Here is a 19130-nt window from a genome sequence, read left to right as displayed (position 1 = left end):
TGATTATAATCTTGTCTATTATAGATCGTTTAGTCCAAATAAGAACCCGATTTCACGTGTTCCTAATTTATTAATTTCTTTGATTTTACCTGAATCCATAGCCATATCAACCATCTCCTTTTTTCTTTTTTGTAACTCAAATATTCTATCTTCAACAGAATTCTTAATGAACAATTTATAAACTTTGACCTCTCTTGTTTGACTGATTCTATAACAACGGTCCTGCGCTTGTTCTTCCACAAATGGATTCCAAAATGGATCAACAATGATGACATGATTTGCACAAGTTAATGTTAACCCTGAATTGCCCGCTTTCATTGAAATCAATAAGATTCTTTTCTTCTTATTATTATAAAATTCATTAATTACATCAGATCTTTGATTGGCATTCATCATACCGATATATTTCAGATACTCAATCTCATTGTATTTACCACTTTTAATAAATTCTTCGTCGATGAAATGCTCTAATATTTCAAAAAATGTAGTAAATTGTGAGAATATTAATATTTTTTCATTATCTGAATTTTTTATCACTTGAGTTATGATGTCAAGACATTGCCTAATCTTTGTTGATGCTTCTAATTTAGGGAAGTCTGGTTTGTAATTGCCTAATGCTAATGCTTGTTTTTGTTTAGCTCTCTCGCAATAGTATTCATTTTCTAAATCTTTTAACGTAAAGTTTTGATTGACAACTTGATCATACAATTTATAACTAACAATTTCTCGTTCACACGTTATTTCATTGCAATCTTTACAGGGAATATAATATTCACCAAGTTGTCCCACCCGTGCATTCGGTCTATTAGACATTTCTTCTACCATAGGTTCAAAACAGTCTTGGCAGATTAAATGACCACAACCAGTTAATACACATGTGTTTTGAAGTTCTAGTTCTTCATTGCAATATGAACATGTCATCATATTAAGTGAAGAATTCACTAGATCCCTCTGCTTTTGATTCATTATTTCAATTCTTTTATATAAAGCTACCCAATTTTCAAATTTTTTACCATTAATTATCTTTGTATTCTGGCTCCGTTTTTCACCGATAATCACTAACTCCGAATGGCAACATGCTTGTCTTAATCTCAACAGCAAAGTTAATATACTGGAATAGTTACCTCTAACCTTACTCTTCATTAATCTGCTAGCCAATTTTTTATTTTTATTTTCTAATTCAGAATAAAATTCTAATTCATTACCAACTAAAGAAGCTTCTAATACCTCCATTGTTTTAGGAGGTAGTTCCAATATGGATTTTCCATCAATGGTATCTGTTTTTACTCTACGCAACATGATAGCTCTCAGTAAAATTTGAACTTTTTTAATAGCTCTTTCTTTATCATGAACATTATATTTATCATTCTTTTTTGAAAAAGCATTACCAATATCCATCTTAAATCTTTGCTCTTTATTATATGGGGATATTCTTAGGAATCTAATTAATGAATATAATTCATTCATATTATTTTGAATTGGTGTACCAGATAAGACCCATCTATACTTACTTCTCAGTGTACAACAGGCTCTAGCAGCCTGTGTATCTTTGTTTTTAATATTCTGACCTTCATCTAAAATCACACGATGGAATTTTGAATGATTAGTGAAAAATGGTGATACATACTCACCAGGTCTTTTCAAAGAATTCAAGGCTACCAAATCAGGAATAGCAGGTAAATGAGATCTATCAGTTTCTAATTTGGCAGGCCAATGTCTTTTTAATTCGTTGGCTAAAGTCTGGTAGGATATTAATACTACGTCATAATGAGCTAATTGTTTCCAATGACCCACCTTTCCATTAGAAGACCCAAAGATGGTAGTAGAAAACTTGGCGCTTTGTTTGATTTTTGTTTTGATTTCTCCTTGCCACACATGTAATACAGAAACTGGAGCTACGACTAAAGTAGTCTTTCTCTTTTTGTCATTTGATCTATTAGCCAACATTAAAGCTATTGCTTGTACAGTTTTACCTAACCCCATATCATCAGCCAAAATCCCTCCTTTTTTACTAGAATTTTCAACATCAATTAACCACTTCAGCCCTATTCTTTGGTGCTTTAATAAGTTAACAGTCATTTCATCAGGTGTTAACTCCTCCCCCTCAATAGTACTCTCAGTTTCTTTTAGACTGCTCAATAACTCACGAATTTGGTTTTGTTCGTTTACATCATGAATATTCCCTATGTGAAATTGTTGAATACTTTCAGTATCGGAATTTACAAATGGTGATTGTATTGAAGGACTTTCTCTCGAATTAACACTACCATTTAATGACCATTGAGTATACCTAATGCCTGTATCTGGAGCTATTTGTGCAGGAACTGCCAAATTATTAATATGTTTTTGATAATACGTAGCTAACTCTAATGTTGTCATTGGTGTTTCGTAAGACTTTAGTACATCAAACACTTTTTGCATTTTAAGTCCCTGCTGGATCAATTCTACAACAGAGGCACCAATATCGTAAATAACTGAATATGTTGGTGGTTTGCCTAAGTCTACTTGTCCTCTTAAACTAAGCAATTTATTTAACAATTCAATCAATCTACTTTTGTTAGCGGCATCTCGATTTGATGTTACTACCAGTTGCTTAGCTATATCAATACTTTTAATGTATTCTTTTCTTCTACTAATAGGTAAGATATTATTGTTTTTAAATTCAATTCCAAAATCTTCTAGAATTTCAAAAACTATAGGCATTTTTACACCATTAGTAAAAAGTAATTCAGTTGATTCTCTAACAGAAAACAACTTTTTGACCGTCATTGGATATGCAGACATGAATTCATCGTAGAAATTTTTCAAAATACGAATGTGAGAGCTCAACAAATTTTTTGTAACAGCACTACGAGTAGAACTCTGTTGCAGTAATTCCAGAGCCTTCTCTAACGACTTATGATATAAATATCCTCTCGTTTGGATTGTTGGTTGAGAGACTAAAGAACTAGAAAGATTCTGCATACCAAGAGCAAGAGGAGCCTCTACCGTCTGTGTTTTAACTTTTTGATCAGTGTTTGTTAATGAATTTAAGGCATCTAGGATTTCTTTATTTAGCTTGGAATATGACTGTTGTGTTACTTTGCCTTCTTCAAACATTTTCTGTAGTGATTTCTGTTGTTCTATTAGTTTTTTTCTTTTATCTATAAGATCTTTGGTTGCTATATCTCTGCTATGTAAGGCTAGTTCATTTTTAGTTTTTGTTAGAACCTCATTTTTTTCCGCTAGTAAAGTTATTAATTTATTTTCTACCTCTGAAATTTTATTACTTAGAGCATCAACCTTCTTCTTAGCCTCAATTCGGGCTTGATTTAAACGTTCCGTCGTCTTCTTAGCTTCCTCTAACAGCATTTGTTTTGATCCTGTAACAAATTTGCTATTAGAGTTAATTGATTCACGCAATAATCTATATTTTTGCGCTGCAGTTTTGTAATCAAATTCTTTTCTTTTGGCTTTTCGCAGCAGGATTTCCTTGGTGGATTTCTGAAGGTTAAAGCTTTTTCTCAATTCTGTTTCTTTATTGATATATTCTTTCTCGCATTTTTCAAAATTTTCACGAGCTTCAGAAACAAGTTTGGCTATCTTTTCATCATGTATTCTTTTCATTTCTTCAGCTGTTATTAATATTTTCTTTGGGTTTTCAGTTGAAATATCATCATCCTCATCGGATAATACGATGATCGCATCATCTGATCTATTATTTTTAATATTATTTTCATCTGGTAAATGTTGCTTCTTCAAAATATGCATATCATTTTTTTTATCTCCATTATTAATTACAGTCCCTCCTGATTCTTCTATTTCATCATGTGTTCTTTTTTTACTTGAACTGACAATCTTCGTTGAACTATCCTTTTCCTTTGATAATACCGGGGATGACATTTCATTATTTTTTATTATAGTATCATTATCAGAATCACTATCTAATATTAGAGTTTCTATACTGTCAAGTTTTAACGGTACTTTTAAAGTAGTAGAAAGTTTGGGTGTTTTATGGTCATCTATTTTTACTTGAATATTTGATGATTTATTAAATTTCTTATATCCATTTATCTCATGACCTTCCTTTGTAGAATTTTGGGTGATTGTATTTTCCTGTAACTCTAGTGACCTGATAGCTTTCTTTATTGATGGATTTTCTTTTATTGCCAACAAGCTTTCAGATTTAGCATTAGTATGTTGAAACGATTCGCTTTCCTTTAATACAGAATTATTTTCTAATGAATTTGAGTTATTATCATCTTGCACATTTTTATTGTTATTCAAGTTTTTCTTTTGCATCTTTTCCATGTCAAAATTACTATTAACTGTATCAAATTTTGAATCCACATGCATGTTTTCAGTTTTTACAATTCCTTGATCACTATAATTTTTTTTACTTGAAGATTCAGATGACTGTTCATATTGTTGGGGATGGGTACTGTTTGAATCTAATTGGTGATCATTAAATGAATTGTCAAGTTGAGTGTTTTGTAATTGATTCTTTGTATGTGATGGAACTTCAATGGACTTTTTATCTTTATCCTTATCTTTATCTTTATTTCTTCGTATATGTTTTTTAATTTGAATATTATTATTAATGTTTCTGTTAACTTTTTCATCACTGGAACTGTAATAATAGAAATCTTCTATTAAAGACATATCTGTTTTATGAATTTTGGTAGGACTAGAGTTTTGGTTTTTATTGAAATCCTCGATGTTATCACTAGTTTTGTCGAGACTATCATCTTGTACATCTTGTAGAGTACTCTTCAACAACTGTACTAAAGATGTTGTCTGTCCATCAGTATCATTTTTCTGTTTTAAAGTGGTGACTCTTTGTAACAGCCTTAAATTGTCTAATTTTTCTTTATCTGTGTTAGATGTAAAACTTATTTCTGCATCATCAGAGAAACTATCATTATTTTTTGGTTGACTGTCGTTATCTATTTGCACTTGTTCAGTTGTATTGTTACTGAATCCCTTTGGGTCTGCAGTATCAGAATTACTAAAAGAATAAAAAATTTCTTCATTTTCAGTAGCTGTATCAGAATCTGAACTTTCTAAAGTTAAATCTATTTGCGGTATATTATTAACCATAGATTGCATAATGTGTTTGTAATATCGATATATATCCGATACCGACCCTTTGAATTGGCTTAATACTATATTATCGACAGTTATATTGTTGTTTTTATGACTTGATCTGTGTATGCTAGATATGATAACGACAATAGATTTGTTTGTGTCATTAAATCAATAATTCTTCCCATATTTCAAGATTTTTAATCAAATCTTCCTTCCCTTCCATCTGTATTATAATTTTTTTTTTCGTTCTTTTTCTTTCTGTTATCTGTTTTTCTTTTTTTCAGAAGGAAACACGAAAATAAATGAATCAAATACCTAATTATTTACAGAGAGATCAAGAATTTTTATGTGTCACATCAGGTGACATTACCTTGGTTAAAAAGGTTTGATTACAATCAGGGCATATATTACTCAATTAATTTGTATTTAACTGTACGAGTATGAAAATGAAGTATAATAATAATAATAATAATAATAATATAGTAAAAAAACTAATTTTATTTTTATATGTTTTAGAATATTCGTATATAAATGAGAAGAACAAAAAGAGTGGAAAGCAGAGAGTAGAAATTAAAAAAAAATATATGTTTGTATGTATGTGTGAAAATTAAAATAAAAAAAAAGTGAATGAATGAATGAATGGGGAGATATGCTACATATTCATTAGGCAGAATCACATTGACCAGGATATAACCTATCGTCAATTGGTTGTGGGAATAAACCATTGGCAGCTAGTTTATCAATGCCCCATTCAATACTTGTTTCAGTCTTGTAACACCAGAAAATCCAACCACCTCTCTTTTCAAATGCATCTAATTGAGCTTCCACATAGCGTCTTGTGTTTGTCTTTCTTTCTGTTGACCATGCATTGATATCTTCATTGTCTTGGCAAGAACCAATAAAATAACTGGTTTGACCATTCTTGATAAAAGTACCATCGTAACGAGCACCAATGCCTACCCCATTCAACCATTTAGCACAATCAGTCAACGCAGCAGAGAATTCACCGGCGACGTTCCAATGTGCCTCGACTAGTTTTGGACCGGCTAAACCACATGCAACTTGAACATGTTCGTCGATATTTCTGTCCAATTCACCACTTGAGAAGACTTGATAGTGATGATGGTCCATGACAACACCGTATGTGTTATCATCCAAAGTTAGGAAACTGTTCCATTCACTGTCTGGCATAAAGGCATCATGGATAACAATAATTTGGTCTGTATTGCCAAGTTCGTTCCTTAAATAATCATAAGCAGGTTGTAAGTACTCGTATTTCAATTTGTTTAAGTCAATGGATGGACCCAATGGTTCATTTAATAGTTCAATACCGATAACTGTGTCGATGTATTCAGCTTGAGAATATTTTTGTAAAATGTACTTGATTGTCTTCAAAGTGATCTCTAGGTTTGTGTCATCATGTGGGAAATTTACCTGATCTCTTAACCCAGAATTGTCGAATCCGTTCTGCGAACCAGCAGCACCGTGCAAATCGACCCAGACCTTTAAACCGTATTTCCTGGCCCATTCAACGGCGTTATCTAGATAGGATTCTTGCAAACCGGTGACATAAGGATCGGTATCTAAAGTGTTGAAGGCCCAGTAACCTATTGGGATTCTGACTAAATTGAAGCCCATATTAGCGATGGAAGCAAAATCATCTTCTGTGTACCAAGTGTTCCAATGATTAACTAAAAGTTCTTTAGCAGAATCATAACCCATTTGTTGGCAAAGATGGTATTCATCGACCGGGATACCATCATCGTTATTATAATTGGTTCTAAATCTTTCAAATATTGAGGGGGTAATATATGGTTCTAATACTAACCAACCACCGATGTTGACACCACGAATAACTTCGTCGTTATCATAGTCATAATATCTCTTTTGATAGATTTGTAAATTCTTTTTATCCTTTAATGGAATAGCCACACCTTCTGTTAGAGGTAGTAAAGATAAAGCTAAAGTAGCCCAATTCTTCCAAGTGACCATTATATATGTATATGTATATGTATGTGTATGTGTATAGATATATAAACAAACAGATAGATAGATAGAAAGAAAGATAGATAGATTGATATAGTCGATATAGTCGATATACCTTTGTCCCTACCCTATATATATGCGTATGTCTTTCTTTTCTTACGAAGACATGTTTACATATAATGTAGGAAAAAAGAAGGTAGAATGAGAATCAATCAAAAAGGAGAGAAGGAGAAGAAGAAGGAGAAAGGAGTGCCATTAGTAAAAGAAGGTTTATATAATAAAGTCTATTAAACGATTTTGAGAAAAGAATATTAAAATAAAGCAAAGTGAAACATTTTATTGCCTGGATCAAATCATTTGAATTAAAAAAAAAATGAGGCAAAAGAAAACAAACTTAGCAAAGGCATTATTGCTAAATATAGGATTCTGCATAAAAGAAAAGAAAAAAAAAAAGAAAAAAGAAGAAGAATGCAACGACTAGTTTTTAAGTGCAGCCAATTGTCTATCTGGGAAGTGAATAGTAGATACTACAATGTGTAAAATTATAACATGGATATATGTGGATGGATGAGTGACTTGAGTGTCTTAGTTTGTCATTAAATCACTTACATCAAGATCGCTGGGTACATGAAAGTCTTCAAGAAAGAAAACGCAATTGTTCGAGAATATACGTAATGTAATTGTTCGAGAATGAAACCAAGCGCACACGTGACAAACAATAGAGGCACAATGAAACCGTTTCTTTGTTTGAAATGCTGATCCAAGTAAGGAACAAAAAAAAAAGTAACATCTCAGTTGTTGGATTCTTTTTTGTTTTGTTTTATTTTGTTTTGTTTTATTTTTATTACTAATGGAACGAAGAATAATTTTATTTATTAACAGTGGGATGCGACAATAATTTACTAGTAATAGCAAAAAAAAATTAAAAAAAAAAGGAAAAAAAGAAAAAAAAAAGAAAAAAATCAGAAACTTTTTTTCTTGCTTTACCTATTAAAGAAAATGTTTTTTTAATTTTCGTTTGTTCTGGTTTCTTTGTTCTGATTTGTTCTTTTTATTCTTTAAACGCAATATTGTTTTTTATTGTGTTTGTTTCTGAGAGCCCTTTGATGTGGAACAAAAGAATTTTGGTAACAATGACAGATATAATAATAAGGCATAAAATTCTCCATTGTTTTTTGTTTTGTTTTGTTTTGTTTACGTTTCGTGACTGGCAATTTATATGTTGTGCAAAAAATTTATTCAAGAAAATCATATTTAATAAAATTAGTAAGCACATGTAATGTTTACATGTAAACACTAGATGTATTATTTAACGCGTATGCTTTGTATGGATATAATAGCCACTTATGATATCAAGAGAAAATCAGTGTGAAGGAAATATAAATACTTGTAAGTTCTATACACAAACTACAGGAAATCTCGATTTATATATTACCAGGAAAAATGTTACAAGAAGTAAATGCCTGGATAATAAACTAAACTCAAAAAAAAAAAAGAAAAAGAAAAAAAGTTTAAGGTTGAGTAATAAGCAAATAAATAGCGGCGCTACCAATTGTGAAAACTATATGCTACGAGCTCGGCATGACAATCTATTTAGAAATAATATGAAATAACGACTCATTTTTTTGCTAGATAGAGGATATGGTCTCTCTTTTATTGGGATTAAAATATTCTAAATGTTTATTCTTTTTTTCTTCTCTTTTATTTAAGTTGTTATGTTTGTTTCTATAAAGAGTTCCATTTAGTGTTGGCATATAGAGTGAAAATATTGAAAAAGAGGTACACCAATTTAGAGATATCATATTTTATTCGGACCATCATTTTAAGGGTAGCATATTTGTAGTCATATGATAGGAGTGTTTTTCTTAATATAAAAAGAAAAAGAAAAAAATGCATAAATAAATCAACAGTATCAATTGACCATTTGAATGTAGTGAATTCATTAGATTATATTGGAGAAAGATTTTGTATGAAACCATAAAAGTATTATTTCTGAATACTTGTGCTTATCTTATTTTTTGCTTTATCATATATTTTTATCTTTAGACCCATCTTGTTCTTTTGTTGTTTCTTTACTTTCTTTATTAATCTCATCTTTCTCCTTATCTGCATTATTTATTTCTTTGTCTTTTTCCTTTGCTTCATTCTTTTTAGTTTCTTTCAGTCTTTGATTTCTAATATCATGTCTAATCCAACCATTTAATTTGATTGTATATCCACTAAAACTTCTAATTTTAATCTCATGATCTGTTTTATCCCACGGTAAAACTTTATTATCCTCTACTGTCACTTTATTATCCCCAGTAACTTTGTCTTTGGGGATAATCTCGTTTGGTGAAGTCTCTCTTGGTGTTTCTGATGGTGTATTTAAAGTACTACTGTTATTCATATTTGTTTTTTATGCCTATGTTGTATGTGTGTCTCTACGTATAGATTTATTTTATTATTTCTATGGTTCACTTAGAAGTTTAGCAATATGTATACCAAAATAATAGCACCCAAGGCTTTTTATAGGTCAGTTGTTCTGTAGTATTTTTGGTTTGTTGTATATAGTGTATTCTATATATATATATATATATTCATTGAAAAGATCAGTTTTATTTTTTTGTTTTTGTTTTTTTTTTTTTTAAAAATGTTGAAAGAATTTCCTAATTTTTTTCTTTCATTCAAAAGTCTCTTTATTTCCTTTTTAGTTAAGTTTCAAGAATACAGAATAGTAAACTTAGTCTATTTTTTAAATGTATATCGAAGTCTATCTATTTATTTATCTTTATATATGCGTGTATGCAGGTATGTTTGTGAATAGTGTCATACTTATTCTTCATATACCAAAATTACCACTACGAATATTGTTATATAATTGTTTTCTTTCTTGTTTCTTATTAATATTATTTCCATGTAATCTTATCCCCATCGTATTGTGTGTCGTTGCAGCAGGTATATCAGATGGTATCACCGTTCCATGACTGCTGGCACCATTAATGTTGCTATTTCCATAGTTATTACCATACGTAGGATGAAAATGATTTGCATATCCATCTAATTGAGGCGATCTATTTGGATTCATAGACATATTCACATTCTGGACTGGCAAATAGTTAGGGTGATGATAAGGTGATTGTTGTTGTGGTGGGATATACATATTAGGTTTCATTCCATTATTTACGGGGACCGGTATTGCATATTGTTGTGTTTGTGGATATGATTGTTTGGGGATAGGTGATATTTGCATTCTTTCTCTGCTGTCAACGAAACCTTGTTGCATGTTTGGACTTGGTGATGGTCCATTGAAGTTGGGGGAGTGTCCTCTAATTGGCGTTTTATTCATCATAGTTGGTGGTAAACTGTAGTTGTGGTTGTTTATTGGTGGTGTTTGGGTCTTATTCATATTATCTTGTGTGAATGTTGGCTGTTGTACTGATGGTCTATAGTCAGGCATGTGTTTAGAAGGATCTTGCTGATATCTATTACTTTGAGATTCTGTAGAATCGTAATTGTTATTAATATCGCCATTTCTAGAGTTATTGCTGTCATCAGTTCTAGGGGTTGTATGCATTTTATTAGATACGTTTGCATAATTACCGTTAAGTTCTTGATATTGCTTGTTGTTAAAACCTGCAGCTGGAGTAGATTGTATATTGTATGGTTGCGGTGATACTTGAGGTTGTACTGAAACTTGGGGTTGAGATTGAAGTTTAACCCTGACAGGAGATGTCGAATTTGGTCTGCTACCACTATTGATCCACTGTTGTTGATAAATCTGGTCCTGTGATAAGGAGTTAGGTGCATTATTATTAGTGGCAGTATTCTGATTGTATAGTGGTGAGTGTATTGGTAATGTTTGGTTTGCAACAATATATGGTTTATTTTGGCGAACTTGTGGTACACTTTGGTATGTTGGATTTTGGTAATTTTGTTGTACATTCAGAGGGGATTCATTAACGCTTAGTTGTTCTTGAGTTTGTTGTTGCATGCTACTCCGTTCAAGAGAGTTCCTAAGAGTATAAGTTCCTAAATCATGAGTTGGGGATATATTTCCTTGTTGTTTTGGAGCGTACTGATTATCTCTAGGGATAATACTAAATTGATCGTGTTGAGGATCAGATTTGTCCACAGATGTATTACTAGATTGTGGTATAATCTTATCTTTCTTGTTGTATGTAGCTATGTTTTCAGTATTATATTGTTGATTAGTAAAATCTTGCTTTTCTGTTCTTTCTGAATGTGCATTAAAATTTATTCGTTGTCTATAATTAGTATTTTTCATATTGTTCTTGAAACTCTCTGAAGCTTTTTGATTTCCATCTATAGTAGTAGTTAGTTTTAGAGAAGGTACTGCACTAGATATAGAACTTTCAGCGTCAAAGTCTTTTGGTTTATATTTATCAAATTTTGTCATCTCTTCAAATGTCTTTGCAGCTTGTACTTTAGTCACTTCATCTTGTGACATCATACCGTCTACCATATCGCTTAATTCTTCTAAGGTTTCTGCTGCAGAATGTCTTTCCTTACGTTCACTTGAAATTTTGGTATAACTTACTATAGGAGTTTGGTTCGCGTATGCATGTTCTGATGATTTATGCAATGTTGAAGGAATCCTATTTTCTCTTGTTGGAATGTTATTTACGTGATATCTTTCTTCAACTTTCAAGTCTGGTTGGATATTGTGTTGTATTTTTTGAGTCTTAGAATCTAAGTTATCTGGGTCCTCTGTAAATTTCTGAGATGGAGAAAACATATTGCTCTCAGGTTCATTTTCAATAGGCGGAAGTTCTGATAAGCTATTAGAAATATTAGATAAATCAATATGAAATCCTTCTTCATCTTTCTCAATCTCAGGGAGTTGATATTTTTGGGGATCTAACAAACTGTATTGAGAAATAACTCTTGCTTTTGATTTGGTCTCCATATTATTGGAATTTTGTTCCGTATTTACGTTTACTTTAGTGTTTGTGGTTTTTGATTGGGATGAATCATAGATTGAAGAGGATGCAAATTCTTTTCTCATTTCCGGAGAAGATGTACTCTCATTCTTTTCGTTTGCTATACTATTACTTTTCTTTCTTAAGTTATTTAGAGGATTCCACTTCGAAATTTTCTCTTCTAAGACATGAAGATTGGGTTTATGGTTTTTGTGTGATGAAGGTCTATCAATTATTGTATGATATTGGCCCTGTGGTGTTAATGATGGACTATTTAAAACAGAGTGATTAACTTTGGAAATACTCTGATTAGGGACCTCCTGTTGGAATTTTTCGTATACAGGTGTACTATTTTGCTTTGTTGGTAAAGGTCTATCTTTATTGGAATTTATGGACTCCCGATCGTTATTATCATTTTTCTTTTTAATTCGATTCTTTTTAAATTGACTAGTACTTTTATAATGTAATGTTATATCACATTCTTCAAAAGCAACCCATTTTTTGAATCCATCAAATTCAAATTCTAGAATTAACGATCTACCAAAGATTTTTTTCTTTTCAGATGTTTCCTCGTATGATAAAGATGATAGCCAGGTCCAGATAAAATAATCATCAATATCAACCCTTTGAATTTGGATATTTTCCTTCAATTCATAAATATTATTTACACATCTACGGGGAGCCCAACCTGCTTGAAATGTAGAATGTTTTGTAGACATAATCTTCATCAATCGCCTTGACTCCTGAGACATTTTTCGACTAATACCTTCAACATTATTCTTTTTCTTAAATAACGATTTCAGTAAGGCATAATCTTCTCTAGCCTCAAATGCATCATGATTTGAAAAATCTAATAGATCATTACATCTCTCTAGTAATTGCCACGGTTTTCTTGAAAATTTATCTGTGTATAATGTCACTAATGGAATTGTTAAAATAGTTTGTGATGTGTATGCAGTGGATCCCTTTGGTGGGTATTCATTGTTAAATAAAATACTTTTTAAAGATTTAGGCAATTTAGAACTTTCTAAGTCTCTCGGTACAAAACTCTTCAAAAAGGATAACAGTAAATGGAACATAGCGTCTGATGCAGGGATCCATTCATTAAGACCATCTTGAAAAGAATTGTTGATTTTGCCAAATCTCGGATTGTTTGCATCAAAATCATAACTTGGACCCTCTCTTGAATTCTTATTATTTATATCCATAAATTCAGTATCATCTCGGTAGTCGTCAGTATCACGATCATTTATTGTATTTATATTAGATTTTTTAAAAGCCCATAGAGCACACATTTTTGCTACTTTTCTTGCACTCATCTTATTTACCCTAGAATTCGAGGATAATGTTACAATTAAATCAAAAAAATCATAAACGATTGAGGCATGATTGGGTGAATCCAAACATTGAGGCATAATTTCCAAGAATGCTTTTTGGGGATAATTTTTCTCTATTTCTTTATATTTGAACTTGAGGTATGCTTTCCACCCAACAATTTCAGAATTTGGTAATCTGCACCATATATATTTCAAACTTTGAAATAGAGTCCACACATCTGTTTTGTTGATAATCTTCATTTGTGATTTTTCATTAACAGGTTGTCCATTGCCTAGCGGGAAGATGGCATTCAAAAACTTCAGTAGTTTTTCATTGCTTTGTTCCGGTCTAAAGGGGATCATTAAATATTCTATATCTATTGCATTTTGTTTCAAAAAAGATGTGATATGATGAATAACATCTTTTACTTTTTCACGTTTAAATTCATGGAAGAATTCGAATTCTTCATCCGTATCACTAATATTATGAGTATTATTATTAGGACTTTCTTTGTTTGTCATATTTCTTTTCTTTGGAGATATACTCTTTATCTCTCCACTGTAATTATTTTGTTTCATCTCTTTTATGCCACTAGGGCGATACTCTTCATTTGAGGGTATATCATAATGAATATTTTGGGAAATTTTTCCTTCACTAGGTGTAGATGGTAAAGGTTTGGAAGTTGTATTCATTTTTTCTTGGTTTAAAAGCTGACAGTAAGCTTTTATATATTAACCAATCTTTAGTGATGGGAAAATATGTATTAAAAAAATAGTAGAAAAAAACGAGAGTAAGTTAGGATTAGCAGTTGGATATAGAGATGTTGGTACTTTGGTATGGTTGTTAGAATATTTTTAGCTGTGGATGTGTTCTCTTTAACGAACCATCATAATTACTATAATAATTATTAAATATACTCTAAATATTTCAACTTCATCACATTGTTTGTTTGTTTTTTACTTTTTTTGATAATTTTTTTCTTTAATTGGAAATATACGATGTTCCTTGTTGAAGAAAAATTCGTGAATAAAACAACCTGTACAAAGAAAACGAATAGGCATAAATATTCTGTTATGAATGATGTGAAATATAAATTTATCGACTAAATGGGTATCTTGTATCTATTTCCTGAAACACCATTTACTATATTATATTTACATGTAACTTATACATACATACATATACATATACATATATATGTGCTTGTGTGTTTGTATGTCATGATTTAATTAATCCACATCTTACAAAATAATAAGATAGTATCACATCATTTATTCAAGAATTCTAGTGACTAAGCCGGTACCAACAGTCTTACCACCTTCTCTAATGTTGAAACGTTGGCCAACTTCCATTGGAGTTGGGTGAATTAATTCAATTTCCATTTCGACATTGTCACCTGGCATAACTTGCTTGGAGTGATCTTCAATTTCAGATGGGAATCTTAAGACACCGGTGACATCGGCAGTTCTGATGTATAATTGTGGTCTGTAGTTTTCACCAAAACCAGAGTGTCTACCACCTTCATCCTTAGATAGAATGTAAAGAGATGCTAACATTTTGGTGTGGGCTTTAACAGTACCTGGCTTGGCCAAGATCATACCTCTCTTTATTTGGTCTCTTCTGATACCTCTTAATAATAAACCAGCGTTATCACCAGCCATGGCTTCATCCAATTCCTTTCTAAACATCTCAATGCCAGTGACAGTAGTTTTCAATGGAGTTTTGTTGTGACCCACAATTTCTACTTCTTCACCTTTCTTTAAATGGCCTCTTTCAACTCTACCGGTGACGACAGTACCTCTACCAGAGATAGAGAAAATGTCTTCTACAGGCATCAAGAAAGGTTTGTCTAAGTCTCTTTCTGGGGTAGGGATATATTCGTCAATAGCGTCCAAAAGTTTCAAAATAGCCTTTTCACCAATCTCTGGATTTCTATCTTCCAGAGCACACAAAGCAGAGCCCATAATAATTGGAGCATTGTCACCATCGAAACCATACTGGGTCAATAGTTCTCTCATTTCCATTTCAACTAACTCTAACATTTCTGGATCGTCAATAGTATCAACCTTGTTGACGAAAACAACGATCTTTTGAACACCGACTTGTCTAGCTAATAACAAATGTTCTCTAGTTTGTGGCATTTGACCATCTGTTGCAGCAACGACAATAATGGCACCATCCATTTGGGCAGCACCAGTGATCATATTCTTAATATAATCGGCATGGCCTGGACAGTCGACGTGGGAGTAATGTCTCTTTGCAGTTTCGTATTCAACATGGGCAGTAGAAATAGTGATACCACGAGCTCTTTCTTCAGGGGCTTTATCAATAGAAGCGTAATCTAAGAAATCAGCACCACCAGTCTTAGCTAATGTTTTTGTAATAGCAGCAGTCAAGGTGGTTTTACCATGGTCGACATGACCAATTGTACCGATGTTAACATGAGGCTTAGTCCTATTGAAGGTAGAGGCAGATCTCATGGAATAATTTATTGGGGTTGTCCTTGATAATAGAGTGGTCTTTAAGAAAAGAACCCCATTTTTTTTTGCAGAATTTAAAACTGGTTTTGAACGAACCAAGTTTGTTAGAACGTTGGATAATACCATGTTTCTATATATGTGTGCGTAAATTTGTATATATAAATAGATAGATATAGATATGTATTATTTTTGTTCTTTTCAATAACTTGAAGGATTTAGAAAAGGATATTACCTGTTAGACAGTATTTGTAAGTAAGGGGTAAGGGCAGGTTTCAAAGTAAGATAAATTACCAAATATCTTGAACGAAGAAAAAGAAGTGCTAGTTGATCAACAAGTGGGAAGGAGAAAGGTTAAAGTAAGATAGGAAAAGTAGGATGGAAAAGTTCAAATGTTTCCATAGTTTAATTTCTTTCTTTCCTTCTTTCACTTTCTCTCTATATAGCACACAGAGCAATGGTGATCTTCCTCTATTTTTGCTTCGTCTCTGTGTTTTTGTCGCCCTCACTTTCTTTCTCTTTGTGTGGGTTTTTTGTCTATCGAATTCAACTTTGGATAAATCCGAAAAAAACAAAAAAAAAAAACCATTTTGTTTTGTTTTGTTTTGTTTTTTTGTAATTCCGCCAATCGTAAAAAGTGTTTAAACTCTAAGGCGGATATATGTGCGGCATTAAATACGGAAACAAATCCGAAAGAGAGATAAAAACGCGGAATACAGCTAGAACTTGAAAATAAGATTTTAGATGGCGGAATCTATGAACCTTGCCTTTCTGTCCACTATTCCTGTGAAGAAAAGAGAAGACACAATATGATGATTGATATATTATATTAATATGTGTGTGATTGTGATAATGATAGAAGGTATACAATTTCAAAAAGATGAGGAATACTCAATTCATTATCAACGTGAGTTATATATATATATATATACCGGCTTGTAGAAAATAGCTGAAACAATTAGACTTTTCTGAATAAACAGGAAGAGTAAAGCGATATAAATATTGCTAAATAATTTAATGTTTGTGTATGATCTCCATACACTTCCAGAATGGCAAAAATGAATGATTAGATTCTTTGAGTCTGTTATTATTAAACCATTGTTGTTATGGTTATTTGTTTTTATTTTTTGTTTGTTCGTTTTTTTTTGATCTTTTGCTTTATTGCCCTCTTGTTTACTTGGTTTCGGGTATTGTATCTAGTGATTGCTTTTCTAAATCATAGTTTGTAGTCGTCTGTATATTATTGTTTTTTTCGTCATTTTTATAACTAGAATTTATGTTTGTGATTATTAATGATATTATTATAGTGCACAATATAATGATGATAGCAATAATAAACCAAACAAATACAACCGTAACAAATCCAAATAATACATCTGCATCAGTAACATTATTTTGTAAAATTTGATTATTATTTTTGTTGGAGACAGATATGCTTGGTATGTTTTGTGATCTGTCTATATAATTGATTTCACATCTCCCCTGTGTTATATTAAACATTTCATTACATCTTATGCCCCATTCTCCAGTTGAACTTGATTTACCATCATTTTCAACCAGATATATTAGATAATGGTATAGATCATCTAATGAAGTTGCTAAATCTTTTATAAAACCAATCATTTATTAATTTATTATTTCCTTTCCACTTTATAGGTTATTGAGTTCTATAAAATATATCTATATATATGTAGGTATGTGTTTGTTTTTGTGTTTTCGTGTGTGTGCGTGTTATATTACTTTCAGATTGGGATCTACGGCAGTTAGTAAAACTAATCAAGAGATCAAAAAGGAAAATATCTGTTACATGTTTGTATGTATATATATATATTCAACTTAAGATCCATACATATTGATAGCTTTGCATTATATACTTACGTGTGTATTCACACGAATGATATCTTTTAGGAACAGAGATGATGTAAAAGGAGACTAACATTTCTATTGTTTAATTTATAAGTAATATAATCTTTTTATTATCCCACTGTTAAATTATTATGTAAGATCTCCCATTAAAAAAAAACCGCAATTGTTACCTAATCGGTTTCAATTTTCCTTCGAGAATCACATCACCATCAGCGGCGGTATCCCCTTAAATTTTTTTTGCCCAAAAAGTTTAGTGACAAGATGTACCCTTAAAGAAAAGTTTTTTGCAAATTTTTATTATAATCCTACCGACTTATGAGGAAAGAACAGTTTTTTTTTTTTACCTCAACCCTAAAGACAGTAATCTAAAAAAAAAAGAATAAAAAAAATTATAATCTATAAATTGTTAGTTGTGCATAGTACTGAATATATACACATATTTAGATAAATGGGGAATTTACAACTAACTATTCTTTTGTGATTACATACAGAATTTGTCCTATAATTTAATGTTGAAAACATGATGAATAGAATGCTATATTTTTTCAACTTATTGTTGTAAGGAATCTATTTACAAAATTATATAAAGAAAAATAAAAATGAGGGTACCTATAGTACAGTTATTATAATATTTTGTATGGGCTGTGTAAGAATATCCCTATAACGTAAATAAATGATTTCAAGATGGTTTTTTTTTTCATAAAACCCTCACTTTGAAAATTTGAGTCCTGAGAAAAACACAGAATATTGTTTTTCACCTGATTGTTTTTTGTGTCGGTGTTATATATACTTCTTTTTGCTTAAATTGTAATTTCTCAGGCCCTAGATTATTTTCAGGAAAGCCGCCGCTTTTCCAATCTTGGTTCAATCATAAAAAAAAAAAAGAAAGAAAGTCAGAGCATATATATCATATTTAGATGACTTCACATTTGGATATGAGGCACAAGGTATATATAGTAAGGATACAAATGCGTCACAAAGTTTGGTTTTATTGGTTAAGAAAAGTCAAAATACCGAGTTAAAAATACAGTAAAAAATTTAACCAATTTCTCTAGTGATATAGTAAGGATGTTGAGTGTTCTTCTATATTACTGTGGTTATATCTTGATTTTTTTATTTTACTAGAAGGTTGTATATTACTTATGTATATGTATGTATGAATTTGTTTGAAAGTCTACAGAGATATAGAGTCAAGACATTTAGTACTTGTACGAAATGTTACTTTTAAGTCTCATTAAAATTCTGAAACTAAAAACGTAAAAGAAACGAAGTATTCTGGATTCCAGTATAAAGCGCATGCTTTTTACGATCATCAAAAGATGTTACTGTACTTTGTGACAGAAAAAAAAATATAAAAAAAACAGGTTGCGGGATTATGATGACTTAGTTTCGGAATAGTACGGAATATAAAATAATACCAAAGAAAGGCTTCTCCTTCGATTGTCGTATCTGATTCGTGTTTTTATGTGATTGAACTGTGCTAGTTTAGAATTTC

The 19130-nt window shown here is 31.3% G+C and overlaps 5 protein-coding genes across 5 annotated transcripts; all 5 read right to left on the bottom strand.

Annotated features, from left to right (window-relative positions):
- Positions 1–18: 18 nt before the first annotated feature.
- Positions 19–5088, bottom strand: ULS1 (translocase ULS1; the record flags this gene model as incomplete). Its single annotated transcript, XM_064857958.1, has 1 exon — positions 19–5088. The coding sequence occupies one exon, from the start codon at positions 5086–5088 to the stop codon at positions 19–21; it is 5070 nt and encodes a 1689-aa protein (XP_064715318.1).
- A 642-nt stretch (positions 5089–5730) lies between these two features.
- On the bottom strand, positions 5731–7059 carry SPR1 (glucan 1,3-beta-glucosidase; the record flags this gene model as incomplete). Its single annotated transcript, XM_064857957.1, has 1 exon — positions 5731–7059. One exon carries the CDS (start codon positions 7057–7059, stop codon positions 5731–5733), a length of 1329 nt encoding a protein of 442 aa, XP_064715317.1.
- A 2020-nt stretch (positions 7060–9079) lies between these two features.
- IES4 (Ies4p) lies at positions 9080–9442 on the bottom strand (the record flags this gene model as incomplete). The annotated part of the gene is made up of 1 exon (XM_064857956.1): positions 9080–9442. The coding sequence occupies one exon, from the start codon at positions 9440–9442 to the stop codon at positions 9080–9082; it is 363 nt and encodes a 120-aa protein (XP_064715316.1).
- A 432-nt stretch (positions 9443–9874) lies between these two features.
- MSB1 (Msb1p) lies at positions 9875–13984 on the bottom strand (the record flags this gene model as incomplete). The annotated part of the gene is made up of 1 exon (XM_064857955.1): positions 9875–13984. One exon carries the CDS (start codon positions 13982–13984, stop codon positions 9875–9877), a length of 4110 nt encoding a protein of 1369 aa, XP_064715315.1.
- Positions 13985–14563: 579 nt separating this feature from the next.
- On the bottom strand, positions 14564–15898 carry TUF1 (translation elongation factor Tu; the record flags this gene model as incomplete). Its single annotated transcript, XM_064857954.1, has 1 exon — positions 14564–15898. The coding sequence occupies one exon, from the start codon at positions 15896–15898 to the stop codon at positions 14564–14566; it is 1335 nt and encodes a 444-aa protein (XP_064715314.1).
- Positions 15899–19130: the final 3232 nt, after the last annotated feature.

This window comes from Arxiozyma heterogenica (genome assembly GCF_036370985.1).
Source record: "Arxiozyma heterogenica strain weizmannii chromosome Unknown scaffold_16, whole genome shotgun sequence".
In the NCBI taxonomy this organism is placed as follows: domain Eukaryota; kingdom Fungi; phylum Ascomycota; class Saccharomycetes; order Saccharomycetales; family Saccharomycetaceae; genus Arxiozyma; species Arxiozyma heterogenica.
Note: the sequence above shows the minus strand (reverse complement) of the source record. Positions and strands in the feature narration are given on the sequence as shown.